Source organism: Gracilinanus agilis, chromosome 4 (assembly GCF_016433145.1).
Source record: "Gracilinanus agilis isolate LMUSP501 chromosome 4, AgileGrace, whole genome shotgun sequence".
NCBI classification, from domain to species: Eukaryota; Metazoa; Chordata; class Mammalia; order Didelphimorphia; family Didelphidae; genus Gracilinanus; species Gracilinanus agilis.
Genome location: NC_058133.1, coordinates 230,386,293 through 230,401,695, shown reverse-complemented (window position 1 = coordinate 230,401,695; position 15,403 = coordinate 230,386,293). Strand labels below are relative to the sequence as shown.

General features: G+C 36.7%; 1 protein-coding gene across 1 annotated transcript in view; it reads left to right on the top strand.

Moving 5' to 3' along the window:
* RNF213 (ring finger protein 213) overlaps positions 1 to 15,403 on the top strand; it is a 203,659-nt gene that overhangs the window by 115,829 nt on the left and 72,427 nt on the right. Inside the window, exons 28-36 of the mRNA XM_044674544.1 lie at positions 34 to 189; positions 3,206 to 6,805; positions 7,365 to 7,501; positions 7,859 to 7,954; positions 8,209 to 8,327; positions 11,592 to 11,711; positions 12,247 to 12,383; positions 13,343 to 13,496; positions 14,282 to 14,420. Of these exons, the coding sequence (XP_044530479.1) occupies positions 34 to 189; positions 3,206 to 6,805; positions 7,365 to 7,501; positions 7,859 to 7,954; positions 8,209 to 8,327; positions 11,592 to 11,711; positions 12,247 to 12,383; positions 13,343 to 13,496; positions 14,282 to 14,420 (4,658 nt within the window). The remainder of the gene's footprint in view (positions 1 to 33; positions 190 to 3,205; positions 6,806 to 7,364; positions 7,502 to 7,858; positions 7,955 to 8,208; positions 8,328 to 11,591; positions 11,712 to 12,246; positions 12,384 to 13,342; positions 13,497 to 14,281; positions 14,421 to 15,403) is intronic.

Here is a 15,403-nt window from a genome sequence, read left to right as displayed (position 1 = left end):
TTCTTTAACCCATGTCATTCTTTATCTCCTTAGGTACAGACTGGAATTTGGGAATTTCTTTTCAAATTGCTGATTTTACAGTACCTGATGGATACAAATGGGAAAATGTGGCCTCGACATAAATGCCATTTATATGTCATTGAAATCTTGGAATTTACTTCTACATTACCTAAGAGGCCATCAAAGTTGGTAGGTAGCCAAAAAATCATTGCTCTGAGAGGTCTTGTTGCCTCATCCAAATCCATGTGTTACAGTTTTTTAATTCTTTTTTTTTAAATGACATTTGCTTTTAATAGGTTTGAAGTTTAAAAAACCATGTAGCCACTTTGTCAAAGGAATTTCAAAGGCCAAATATCTTTGTTCTTAAGTGTATAAACTGAAACTTCCTCAGTTAAAAATATTTTCGTCCTAATTTCTTTTCAATTTTACCTAATTAAGAGTTTCCTTTATGTTTATATTGAATACCATGCTGTGCTTTTTATCATAAAATCCATTAATTATCAATCCATTATGAAATAGTGTAATATTCAGATTTCATGAAGCCATCTCATATCTATAAGAGGCTTTAGTCCAGTATTTTATAATTTAAAGATTTGTACCTTGTGTAATTCTCATTCCATACATTAGATATACTACTTACATTGCACAAAGAAGATAGAAGTATGTTAATAAGCAATTGATTGTATCATGTTGGATCTCCTCTAGGAAATGAGGAGCTTGGAAAATGATTAGATCTGAAAGGTCTTTTTCCAACAATAGGAGTCTGCTTCTATGAAGTTGATATTTATGTGATTTTGATGAGTTTAATTGAAAAAAAAGTGAGTTTTAGGTAACAAGACATTAGAAGATCATGAGATATTTGAGAGGGTAAAAGGTTGACAGTACTTTTAAGTCTGAAGAACATTGAATTGGAGTCAGAAGGACTAGATTCAATTAAATGTTTTCCAAGATCCCTTCTAGCTCTACTACTCTTTTGGAAAATATTAAGATTTTTTAGTAAATTGAATTGGAAATAACATTCACAGAGGGAGCCTCTTTAAAGCTATGAAACTTAATATGCAAAAAAATCATCTTGGTGTGGTGTATCATCCTTTAGAATTAGGAAGATCTTGGTTTCAAATCTTTTTTTTTTCTTAAATCCTTGCCTTCCGTCTTAGAATCAATACTGTGTATTGGTTCCAAGGCAGAAGAGTGGTAAGGGCTAGACAATGGGAAGTTAAGTGACTTGCCCAGGATCACACAGCTAGGAAGTATCTGAGGCCAGATTTGTACCTAGGACCTCCTGTCTCTAGGCCTACCTCTCAATTCACTGAGACACTCAACTTCCCCAGGGTTTAAAATATTTTATCTTTTTTTTTTTTAATTCATTAAAAAAAATTCTGTCCTTCCTACAACTCCCTGTCCCCGTAAACATTGACTAATTGAGGATGGGAGAGAAAAGTCTTTACAATAGGTAAAGCATAGAGCAGCAAAGCAAATTCCCATATTGACAATGTCAAAAAATGTACATCTCATTCAGGACTTGTACATTAAATCTGACCAGAGTTTCGTGAAATGATTCATGTTTAATTCCCTGTACTTGTAATTTATCATTCTATTTATTAGTTTTAATATCTTGTGTTTCTTTATGATATGTTACTGTGCAAATTGTTTTTCTAGTTCTACTCTTTTCACTCTGTCTCAATTCATAATGTCTTCCCAGTTTCTTCTAGTACTGTCCATTTCTGATGGCACAGTAATACTCTATGTTATTCATATAACATAATTTGTTTAACCATTTCCAAATAAGTAGAGACTCCTTTACTTTTCAGTTTGGAACTAGTATAAAAAGAGCTGCTCTCTTAGATTTTTGTATGTATGCATCTTTTACTCTGTCATGGAAATTTTCATCCCACCACTCTGATATAGACCATTTAGATAAACAAAGTCAAAAAGCCAAATTTCTCCAAGTCAAGGTAGAGTTTAGAGTTTATTGGAAGAGGGCTAAGTCTCCCAGATAAACCTGGGATCTCACACGTTATATAGTTGAACCCCAGGGGGAGACAAAGTCAGGCAGCAGAGACCTGGTTTATATACAGAGTGAATATTTCAGATCTTTTTTAGAAACTTATTTCATATAGGAAAATCCACATTTGTCTTAAGGTCAAATCACAAGACAACACAAGACAAGAAATACTGATGGGGACAGCTGGGTAGCTAAGTGGATTGAGAGCCAGGCCTAGAGACAGGAGGTCCTGGGTTCAAATCTGGCCTCAGACACTTCCCACCTAGGAGCCAATACACAGAAGTTAAGGGATAAAAAAAAGAAAGAAAGAAAGAAATACTCAGGGCTCATCTGATCTGGTGAGCAGATGGTTATTTTTAAATAGGAAAGGGTAAGCATTCTTGCACCATATCAGGACATGATGCAGTATTCCCCAGAACTCATATTGTCAGCATCTTATGATAGAAGGGAAATATGACTTAGGGGGAGGGGTTGGAAACTCCCTTAGAAGCATTTTTATACTTTAGTTAGAGATCCTTATAAACTCATGAATTCTACTAATTGTATTTAATATTATAATGGAATTTTATTAATCACTTTAGAATCACAATATTGATTATGTTAAACCTATCACTAAAATCCTCTTACTTTGATTTCTTTGAAGTATAATGCTAATAGGGCTGTTACTGTGCCCGAGGGCAATAACACATTTGTACTTTTCAGGCATGATTCCAAATTGTTTTCTAGAATATTTGGATCAAATCCTTGTCTCACCAAGGTTGTGTTACTTTCCTTCATTTCCTGAAATCCCTCCAACATTTTTCTTTTTGTAAAGAAAGGTTACACACTAGTAATTCCTTATATTGTTGACATTGCAGTTGAAAAGAACCTTAAATTGTCCTCTACACCGCTGTCTCCTTTTATAATTTTAAAAAAAGTAAGAATGAAGTTATGTTCAGGAACTTTTTGAAAGCCAATTGAGTTTTTTTTTTAAACCATTAACTTCTGTGTATTGGCTCCTAGTTGGAAGAGTGGTAAGGGTGGGCAATGGGGGTCAAGTGACCTGCCCAGGGTCACACAGCTGGGAAGTGTCTTAAGCCGGATTTGAACCCTAGGACCTTCTGTCTCTAGGTTTGACTCTGAATCCACTGAGCTACCCAGATGCCCCTTCCAATTAAGTTTTAAACATTTGATTTATGCATTTTTTTCTTCTTTTTTTAGAATACTCATAGTCAGCAGTTCAGTTTTCTTGAAATCTTCCCCAAAGTCACGTGCAGGCCTCCCAAGGAAGTAATGTGTATGCCTTTGATTTCTTCTACAAATGAAATGGAACCACGAATGGATCGAGAAGAATTCTGTAGCGAATCCTTCCAGAGACCTTTTCAGTACTTAAAAAGATTCCATCGAGGCCAAAACCTTGATATATTTCAATACAAACCAGGTTCCATTGAAGGGACCCCAGAAGAATGTCTCCAGCAATTGTTGATACACTGTGGTATGATGGATCCTTCTTGGTCTGAACTTCAGAACTTTTCCAGGTTTTTGAATTATCAGCTCAGAGATTGTGAGGCTTCTCTTTTCTGCAACCCTGCCTTTATTGGGGATACTCTGACTGGCTTCAAAAATTTTGTAGTCACATTTATGATTCTTATGGCCAGAGATTTTGCAACTCCATCACTTAACATTTCTGATCAGAGCTCAGAGAGGCAGGTCTTCAATATGGATGGTGTCAATGAAGAGGATATTGCTCCTTTTTGTCTCAGAAAGAAATGGGAATCTGAGCCCCATCCATATATTTTTTTCAATGATGATCACACATCTATGACATTTATAGGTTTCCATCTCCAACTCAACCAGAATGGTGGCATTGATGCTATCAGCCACTTGGATGGAAAAGTTATTAAGAGAAATGTTATGACACAGGAATTATACAAGGGATTACTCCTTCAGAGGGTGCCTTTCAATATTAATTTTGACCAACTTGCCAGAAGTAAGAAGCTTGAAATACTTTGTATGGTTTTGGGAATCCAATGGCCCATGGACCCTGATGAGACATATGAGCTTACTACTGACAATATCCTCAAGATTCTTGCTATTGAGATGCGGTTCCGGTGTGGAATCCCTGTAATAATCATGGGAGAAACTGGCTGTGGAAAAACCAGGCTAATTAAATTTTTGAGTGATCTACGGCGTGGTGGAGTTGATGCTGAGAATATGAAACTAGTCAAGGTTCATGGTGGCACTAGTGCAGCCACAATCTACTCCAAAATCAGAGAGGCAGAAGCAATTGCACTTTTTAACAGAAGTCAGTATCAGTTTGATACTGTCTTATTCTTTGATGAGGCCAATACAACTGAGGCTATAAGCTGCATCAAAGAAGTTCTGTGTGACAATACAGTGGATGGAGACCCCTTGATTGAAGATTCTGGCTTGCATATCATAGCAGCTTGCAACCCATACCGAAAGCACACACGAGAGATGATCAAACGTTTAGAGACTGCTGGTTTAGGATACCGTGTTAAAGCAGATGAGACTGTGGAAAAGCTTGGCTCCATTCCTCTGAGGCAATTGGTTTACCGAGTCCATGCTCTTCCACCAAGCATGATCCCTCTTGTGTGGGACTTTGGGCAACTAAACAATGCTGCTGAAAGACTTTATATTCAGCAAATTGCCCAAAGACTTGTCCACTCAATGGGAATCACTAAGAAAGATATCCATGTGATCACAGAGATACTGTCTGCTTCCCAGAGTTACATGAGGAAAAGGGATAATGAGTGTAGTTTTGTCAGTCTTCGGGATGTGGAGCGTTGTGTGGAGGTTTTCAGGTGGTTTTATGGCCATAGTAAATTGCTCTTGATGAAGCTGAATGTTTTCCTCCAAAAGTCAAATGCTAACAGAAGCAACTTTGAGAGAGATCCTGTTCTCTGGTCTTTAGTGCTAGCTATTGGAGTATGTTATCATGCCTCTTTAGAAGAGAAGGAAGCATATTGGGAAGTCATTTGCCAACTCTTCAGAGGGCCATATAGTGATATTAAGACAGTTCTGGATGAAATAAGTCAAATACAGGATCTTTTTCTCAGTGGTGTACCTCTACGAAATACAATAGCCAAGAATTTAGCTTTGAAGGAAAATATCTTTATGATGGTGATATGCATTGAACTCAGAATTCCTCTCTTCTTGGTTGGAAAACCTGGAAGCTCTAAATCTCTTGCTAAGACAATTGTGGCAGATGCCATGCAAGGTCAGGCTGCTTACAATGAACTTTTTAGGGAGCTAAAACAAGTACATTTAGTTTCTTTCCAGTGTAGCCCACACTCAACTCCCCAGGGAATTATAGGCACTTTCAAGCAATGTGCCCGCTTTCAGCAAGGAAAGAATCTGCAGGAGTATGTTTCAGTTGTTGTTTTAGATGAAGTTGGTTTAGCAGAAGATTCTCCCAAAATGCCACTGAAGACACTACATCCCCTCTTGGAAGATGGTTGCATTGATGATGATCCTCTCCCTCATAAAAAAGTTGGCTTCATTGGCATCTCCAATTGGGCCCTAGATCCTGCCAAGATGAACCGAGGCATTTTTGTATCTCGAGGTAGCCCCAACAAGAAAGAACTTATTGAAAGTGCCAAAGGAATTTGCTGTTCAGACACACTTATTCAAGACAAAATTAAAGATTATTTTGCATCTTTTGCTGAAGCTTATGAAGTAGTGTGTGAGACCCAAGACAAGGAGTTTTTTGGTTTACGTGACTACTATAGCCTCATCAAAATGGTCTTTGCTATGGCTAAAGCCTCAAATAAGGAACCTACCCCCCAAGAAATTGCACAGGCAGTCCTCAGAAACTTCAGTGGCAAGGATAACATTGATGCATTGGATACTTTCACAGCCACATTACCAGAGGCAGGGTTCTCTGAAGAAGTCAGCACCATGGATCTTATTTGGCAGAACATTTATGGTGATAGTCAGACTAACCAACAGGCAGATGTTGAATGCCGTTATTTACTTGTGCTGACCAAAAATTACGTGGCTCTACAAATTCTCCAGCAGGCCTTCTTCAATGAGAACCAGCAGCCAGAAATTATCTTTGGCTCCAGTTTTCCCAAGGACCAAGAATATACACAGATCTGTAGAAATATCAACCGTGTCAAAATATGCATGGAAACTGGGAAAATGGTAGTGCTCCTCAATCTGCAGAACCTTTATGAGAGCCTCTATGATGCTCTTAACCAATATTATGTTTATCTTGGTGGTCAGAAATATGTGGACCTTGGTTTAGGAACCCATCGTGTCAAATGCAGAGTTCATCCAGATTTCCGCTTGATTGTCATTGAAGAGAAGGAGGTTGTTTATAAACAGTTTCCCATCCCACTCATCAATCGGCTAGAAAAGCACTACCTAGATATTAACACTGTTTTGGAGAAATGGCAGAAGAATATTGTGAAAGAGCTCCAGACATGGGTAATGAATTTCATCAGTGTGAATGCAGACCAGCCTTTTAACAAGCACAAATACAGTCCTTCTGACGTATTCATTGGTTACCATTCAGACACATGTGCTTCTGTAGTACTACAGGTGACCAATAGCCTGAGGCAACAGGAGTTGACTGATGAAGTTTATGAGAGGGTATCTGATGAATCCAAGTATGTGCTTCTGAATTGTGCCACACCGGATGCTGTGGTCCGACTCTCCAGTTCTAAACTGGGATCATTTGCTGCAAAAACTCTTGCACAAAAATACTATTGTGGTCAGCAACATGATTCCTTTGTAGACTTCCTTCAGGACCACCTCCAAAGGATGGATTCTGGCTGTGGCACCATCTTCACAGAGGTGACTTTTCTCAAATTTCCCTTTTTTATGAATATTAAGTATAGGATATCAGATAAATTCCAAATCAATCTATGTCAGTAGTTGATAATTAGGTTGGAGTTTGTGCTTCAGCCCTTTCTTAACTAAAGGCTGCATAACCATAGAGGATAGAATCTTGCACTTAAAGTCAGGTAGACTTGGATTCAAATCCCACCTCTAACGCTAGCTATGTGATTAAGTACATGGCATTTGACCTTTCAGAGCTTCATTTCCCCATTTATAAAATGGGGAGGTTGGTTAACATAGACTCTAATATCCCTTCTAGCACTTCATTTGTGATCAGTCCTATTATCCATATCGATGGAGGCTGTGAATTCCATGGAATCTCCTTTTTTTGAATACTGTATCTTCTGTTTATTCTAATTTAAAAAGAAAAATATTATTCTCATGCGTTTGATAGAGACTTGATTATGTAATATGGAAAATGTTAAATGTTTTTCGTGTTCTCAAAGTATAAAGCAATTAAACCTAACTTGTATCCTGAGGGGACAAAAATCTTTTTTTTTCATCTGTTTTTCAGATCACTACTTTCTCTAGACTGTTGACTAGTCATGACTCTGAAATGTTAGAGACTGAATTACAGGGTTTAGCACAGAAACCTAAGGTCCTCTGGCTACAGCAGTTTGATACAGAATATTCATTCCTCAAAGAGATTAGGTGGGTATCCTACTCTTTCTTTTTCATTCTGAGTTATACATGACTAGAATAATTGCTCAAAGTAGCCCCTGATATACTTTAACACAAGAAACATGAATCAGGAAAATGTGATTGATGTTACTATGATGTTCTTTCCACTGCTGATGTTAGGTAGAAGTTAGCAGCAAATGTGAGCATGCTTCCTGAAGCCAATTATTTTATAACAATTGGGAATGCCCTTCAGCATTTTTCTGCTCAAAGGCTCATCCCCATAACCCATACTGCAAGTGGGTGACTCTTTTCCAGAACTGAAAACTTAGGAAATTTTCTTTTTCTTTTTCCTTTTCTTTCTTTCTTTTTTCTTTTTTTTTTTTTTAGGAACAGCTTGAATATTACAGCTGGAAACAAAATCCTGATTATTCAGACAGATTTTGAAGATGACCCTAAAAGTGCTCAGCTTATTGCTTCAGCCAAGTATGTCTTGGGATATGGGGGACTTAAAGGGGGTCAATTCATTAGATAATAACATGGAAGAAAAGAGGATATGATATAGGGAGCAGAACTCATATTATTTTTCATTAATTTGCTGAAAGTGATGAAAATTTTGCAATTTACAATTTGTTTGATAGAGCAGAGTTTGTAACTGCAAGGCAAACCAGGTATAGATGTTGAATCTATGAATGAATTCCATGAAAACTACTTTGTAATTTTTTTTTCCCCATTCATAGATATTCTGCTGTAAATGAAATCAACAATTTACTATTAGACAGGGGACACATCTTTGTCTATTTTATAACAAAACTGTCTCGAATGGAAAGTGGTTCTTCTTATGTAGGATTCCATGGAGGTAATGTCATTTACAATATTTAAAAATAATATTCTTTTGTATAACTTATAGATAACTCCAACATGTATTTTCTCCTTGAACATTTTCTACTTGATGCTGATTTCTTTCTCATTATTATAAAAATTTTGCTATTGATTTGCTATAGGAGATGAAATGCTTGTAATTTGGAATTTATTGGAGAAAGAAAAGGACTTCAAAATCAAGTAATCAATTAATGAACATTTACTCTGTGCTACTTTGTGAGTTGTTGGGTATACATTCCAAAATAAATGAAATAGCCCTTCGAAAAATGTGAGTTTGGCCACTCAGAGGATTAGTAAAACCAGAAAGTATGATGTGTCTGTTTCTGTCAGGCTCAGAGGGCAAGATGACTACCCAAAGTCCTGGAGCTCTCAAAAATGCAATCTGACTGTTGTATAATCATGAACAGAACATTTATTGGAGTAAAATAACAAGGACAGGGTGAGGTAGGAGGGCTAAGGAGATCCCTAAGCTAACAAATCTTTGCCTAACCCATCAACTAAGCAACCTACGAAAGGCCTGCCTTCTTTTTCTTCAAAGCTATCTGCAAAACCTTCCTGACAGTACCACAACCCCATAAATCCCTGTCCTAGCTTCCTAAATCTATAGCCTCTCCAAAACAGTTTTTGGTAAAGGTTAAAAGTGGATCAAGTTTGGTGACCGGATAGTATGATCACCAAGGCTGCAGGGTAATGCCTGCAGAGGTTATGGAGTAACCAGGTCAGTTCAGGTCAAGCTGGGTTTCATTCTTCATAGTCTCACAAATAGAATTAAAATAAATCAGCAACAGACTGGAATACCTTAGGAACAGAAGCAGAATCAGAGTGAGGAAAATAGTCCAGAAGCTAGGAACTTTTCTCACTGCTCCCACTCCTTCCACTCCTCCCTGAGGTCTGGCAGTTAACTCCCAGAACTCCTCTCAGAGTCCAGCCGCCAGCTTCAACTTCAAGCTTTCCCTAAATTCTGTTTCCAGATTCTCTTAGACCTTGCATTCAGCCAAAATCATTTGCTTCTCCAACTCTTTCCACTTTTCCTTGTCTCATACTCCATTCTCACACCTTTCCCTTAAGAAGATTACATTCTTTTGGAGAGAAGGTAAAATGGTAATGTAATTTTGGAGGACCCGGGAAAGGTAGAGGAGATGAAAGAAATGGATTGTATTCCAGGGATAGGAGTCAGCCACTACAAAGGCACACAGATCAGGGATCCATTTGTATAGATGACAAATTACATGAAGGTATAATGAGACTGGAAAGCTAAGTTGTGAAGATTGAGAAATTTTTATTTTAGAGGTGACAGGAAACTACTGGAGGTTGAGTAAGGGGATGGCCTATATCCTTAGGCATAGAAAGAGCAGGCAAATGTAATTTCCTGAGGCATTTTCAATAATAATTGAAAGATCAAGGAAAATTGTAATAGTACCACATGATTTTCAAAAAATGGAAATCAAGATGGCAGCTCATTTTCAGGATGGAGAAATTTTATGGATAGATCCTGGAGTCCTGGAGTCCGGAAGATCTGAGTTTTAATTTGGCTTCAGACACTTAATATCTAAGTGATCCTAGGCAAGTCACTTAATTTCTTCTTTTTGCCTCAGTTTCCTTATTTGTAAGATTGCGTTAATAATAGCATTTACCTCCCAAAGTTGTTAGGGTCAAATGAGATGATAATTCCAAAGGATTTATGTTAGAAAATGTTTTTCAGCTCTACAGAGAACTGATGAACTCTTGAGTACATTTTGAAGCATATTTTTTTCTTTCTTTTTCTTGTCTCCCCTTTACCCCAACATGTCTAATAGTCAAATACATTTTGCATGACTTCACATGTATAATGGGTATATTTCTTGTCTTCTCAATGGATGGGGGATGGGCAAGAAAAAAGGAAAGGAATTAGAGCTAAAAATCCTTAAAAGTGAATGTTCAGGGGCAGCTGGGTAGCTCAGTGGAGTGAGAGTCAGGCCTAGAGACAGGAGGTCCTAGGTTCAAACGCTGCCTCAGCCACTTCCCAGCTGTGTGACCCTGGGCAAGTCACTTGACCCCCATTGCCCACCCTTACCAATCTTCCACCTATGAGACAATACACCGAAGTACAAGGGTTTAAAAAAAAATAAAAAAATAAAAAAATAAAAAAATAAAAAAAGTGAATGTTCAGAATAAAAGATTTTTTTTAAAATAAAAGGAAAACACTTATTAAGGTAAATTGTTCTCTTAGTTCTGTTCACTTTGTATCGGTTTATATAATTCTTGGGTTTTTCAGAAACCTTTCACTTCATCATTTTATATAGCACAGTAATGTTCCATCATATTCATATATCATAACTTGTTTAGGTATTCCCCAGTTGATGTATATTCCCCTTAAGCTTCCAGTTATTTACTATCACAAAGTGTGGCTAGAAAAATTTTTGTACATATAGATCTTTTTCTTTTATCTCTTTTTGGTATAGCCCAGGTAGCAGTATAAAATAGTTTAAAGAGTATTTATAAATACCTTCTTGGTTATAGTTCCAAATTGGTTTCCAGAATGGTTGGACTAGTGACATCTATTTTAATCTTTATTTATTTTCACTGTATAAATTTTAATTTTTACTATGCATCCAAAGCAAGTCATGTCACTTTGGCAGCAAATATAGGGATTTTGACGTTTAAATTCACTAATCCCAAATTGGGGGATAGTAGGAGATGATTTCAGATTCCTGTAGTTAAATTGGTGGAGGGAATCTCCTGTATATGCAAATGAGGAGAACAGTTCTACTACCAGTGATTATTATTATAGCCTCAGAGCAGAACTTTTGAGCCATTTTCCTGTCATGGACCACTTGGATAGTCTGGTGAAGCTTGTAGAATCCTTAGAAGAATGTTTCTAAATGCATTGAATAAAATAGGATTATAAAGGAAACCAGTTGTATTGACATGGTTACAAAAATATTTTTTAAAGCCCATAAGGTCATGGACTCTAGTTTAAGAACTTCTGTTTTAGAAAAATTCCTGTGGCTGAAAAATTAAGGAACTTGCTCCGAGTTACATAACTAGCAATTGTTAGGCAGGGCTTGAACCTAGATCCTTTTGACTTTGGGACTAGCTTTTGTGTCTATTGTACATAGTAGAGCAATATCCATTTTGATTAAAAAATGAATATCAACCAGTTATATTATTCTAATTTTCTATTGATCTTGGGTATTTGAGTGAGGATATAGATTAAGATAGGGATGCACAATGATGCAGTCTTTTATGTTCTTTTTCTTAGGCCTTTGGAACTCTGTGCATATTGATGACCTACGAAGACCTACTATTATGGTTTCTGATATAACCATTTTACAAAGTGTCTCAATCAGCCAACTGTTCAAGCCAGAGGGTTTGTGTGAAGGTAAGTAACCTGTTATGGTCTCAGGAAGAAGTTTGAGATTGTATGAGTGTACAAGGAAGATTTTGACGATGATAGGAGATTCTTTGGGAAATATCAGTAACAAAAATAATGCTTCTGACATTGATTACGTGGAGTCTTTCTCCCAAGGATATACTTAGACCCATTGAATTGATTCATTTGCTTTGGAAAACAGCAGAGCATGCTTAGAGAATTCACCTTCACATAAAGGATTGACACGGTTGGGACATTAGTTAATTTGGGCTATAATATGACAAAAGTTTGTGTGTTCTGGGCAATTGCTATCAGTTCTTGAGTCGGAAGTAGTGTCACTAGTATATTAAATTGAATTATGAATCCCTAGGTGACCTGTTGAAATTAACAGAGGCAAAACAGTTTGGAGACCCCAATAAAGTAAGATTCCTTAATGGAAATGAGAAACCTGGGCTTGAGGGCTTTTATCTTCTGGGAAAATTAGTGTTTCTTCCATTTCCTCTGCTGGTGGAACTCTTTGAGTTGTTTCCTCCTCTCACTATAGCCACAGAATCCACCGAAATGGAGGTGGAGCCTGGGACCGAAGCAGACAACGAAGCGGACATTGAAATGGAGACTGATACAATATATTGTGGAGAAATGGAGGTGGAAAATGAAAACTCAGAAATGGAAAAGGGAAAAGTGAGCTCAGTGTCTCATCTCCTTTTGTTCTGTGGATGAATACTTTTTAGTTATCTTATTAATACTTACATTTTCCTTCTGGATTGGTGGTATTAGCAATAATAATATATACATTTTTCCTTTGCTATGGTTCTTCTGTACATTTGATCTAAAGTATGTTACAAATAGGCTCAATGTCTTTGGTCCAGTTCTCTGTGTATGCCAGTGATAAGGGAAACTGAGGATGGCATGGTTGTATCCAACGCAAATAAATTCATTATCACTAAATTAATATATTGTGGGGTATTTCCTACCAATGATCAGTAACATTATTGTTATATTGTTAAGAATAGCATTTTAAAATCTTTGGCTTCTAAAATGCAAAGCACTCTTTCAATTAGCAAGCATTTATTAAGCTTTAGGGATTAAGTAAAGACAAAAAGTCCCTGTCTTCTAGGATCTCACATTCTCATTGAGGAGAAAACATGTAAATAAGTGGTTCTTAAAGCATAGTCTGGAAGGTCCCTCAGGTTAAAACAATTTTTAAAATTATGCTAAAATATTTTAATTTCTAATATTTTTTTGCTAGTAGGAATAACTCATGTAAACAGCCTTTTGGGGCTTCTCAATTTTTAAGAATGTAAAGAGACCAAAAAAATCAACAACTATGATGTAAATAACCAGGAACAATTAATAATATTATAGAGGCTCTGGTGTTTGTATGGAATATGAAAGGCCTACTATTGAAGGTGGGATTCAGCTTGAGTCTTGAAGGAAGCCAGAATATCTTAAAAGGCAGAAGTGAACAGGAAAAGCATTCCAGCACAGGAGATAGGGGATGTAGTATTGTGTTTGAGTAAGAATGAGTATGCTAGTGTAGCTGGGCCATAGATTTGTATGGTATAAGAGGGTATAAGAAGACTGGACAAATTCTGAAGTTCCAAGAGACACATGACTTGTCTTGTTTCTCTTGAGTGTAGGAGCATGCTGAGGTTCTAGATACCACCACCCTCCTTAGAAGCTGTGTACAGAGTGCTATGGGAATGTTGAAAGACCAGGATGATGCTTTTAAACGTGCTACAAGGAGAGTAGAAATTCTTCTCAGCCTCTTAAATGAAGATGATGATATGAAAGGTATGTGAATCATTTCCACTTTGTTTTTAGGTTTGTGACCTCTAATTTGTCAGGCTTTTAAAAAAATAAATGCTTGCTATGTAGTAGGTGTTATTCCAAGTGTTTTAAAAATATTGCATTTGCTCCTTACTACATTCAGTTTGATAACGCCCTATTATTAATTGCATTTTACATTAAGTAAACTGAAGAAGATTGGAATTAGGTGACCTGTCCAGGTTACATAGGTAGTAGTGGCAATGACCATCAGATTTTCCTAACTATAGACCCAGTGCTCTATCCACTTTTCCAACCGATTATTTGTTAAACTACTTTGCAAATATTATCTCATTTTATCCTTTTTCTACAAACCGGTGAGATAAGTGCTAACACTCTCATTTTCCAAATGAGGAAACTGGGCTAAAACTGACTTGTCTACATCTGGATTTGAACTCAAATCTTTCTGAATCCACATCTACTGCTCTATCTACTGTGCCAATATGCTTTGTAGGAATTTATTAACTGTGTGTGTGTGTGTGTGTGTGTGTGTGTGTGTTTGTTTGTTTTCCTGTTCTCTTAGGAGTAGAATCCTCAATCAATGAAGCAGACTTTCTTATGTGGTTTGACTAAATGAAGTATGTTTGTTCAGTGAACAATAATTTGATTGATATGGGAACTTTGAGACTAAAATGCAGCATTTTTGTTTAGCACTTTCCTTCCTGGTATAGTTGGGTGCAGGTTCTCTGAGCAAGCATTTTTGAAAGACTTGAATTTTTAGATTTATATTTTTCTTTTTGGTTTGTTTGCAGCTTCTTTCTTACAGGTTTTCAAAGGTCGTCTATTCTCTCTTTTGAAGAAACAGGAAGATAATTATTTCTACAATGTGAAGCAGTGGGTGGTAAGAGAAGCTTCCAATCAGAATGCCCTCCAGGAGGCAGGAACCTTCAGGTATGGTGGCTTTAAGGGGACTTTGTAAGAAAATAAAACACACCAAAGATTTTAGAGCTAGTAGGGGCTTTGTAGATCTTCATTTCCCATGATGCTTTTCCATAAATAAGAATTTGAGGCCCAAAGAGGTAAACAGATTTGCCTAAATTCACACAGGTATCAAGTAGCAAAGTTGAGATTGGAATACAATACAATAGTTCTTTCCCACTGTACAACAGGACCTCTGCATTTTAGGCAGTCGTTTAGGTAGCTAGTGGTACAATAGATTTGATAAGGAATATCTGAATTCATAGGGTTAGTGGCTGTTATTATTATCGTTATTATAGTATATTATTATTATTTTATTAAGTCTTGTCACTGTATTGAAGTATACCTAGAGTGGGAATGCAGTGCATCTCTATATTTAGTGCAGCAACTTTTTATTTGTGAATGCTTGATATTGCATCTTTAAAAGCATAAAAGTGAAAAGTCAAACCTTACAAAATAATTTTTTAGTCAAAGAATCCTATAACGTCCCTTCTTTTAGAGTGTTCAGCATATATATATTTATATATCAAGAAAATAATCTGAAGAAATGTAAAATCATTTTCCTAGGCTTTTTTTTGTGAGGTGATAATTGAATATCAGAGTCTTATTTTTAGGAACAATTATTTGTAGAACACCTTTCCAAAACCACAAATCATCTTTGTTTTTTTTTTTCTTTTCTTTTTTGTTAATATTTATTAATTTTGCTTTGTGATTTTTTTTAACATTTATTAATAATCATTTTTAACATGGTTACATGTTTCATGCTCCTATTTTCCCCTTAACCCCCCGCACTCCCCCACCCATGGCCGACGCACTTTTCCACTGGTTTTGTCATGTGTCCTTGATCAAGACCAATTTCCCAATTGTTGGTGGTTGCATTGGTGTGGTAGTTTCGAATCCACACCCTCAATCATGTCCGCCCCGACCCATGCGTTCAAGCAGTTGCTTTTCTTATA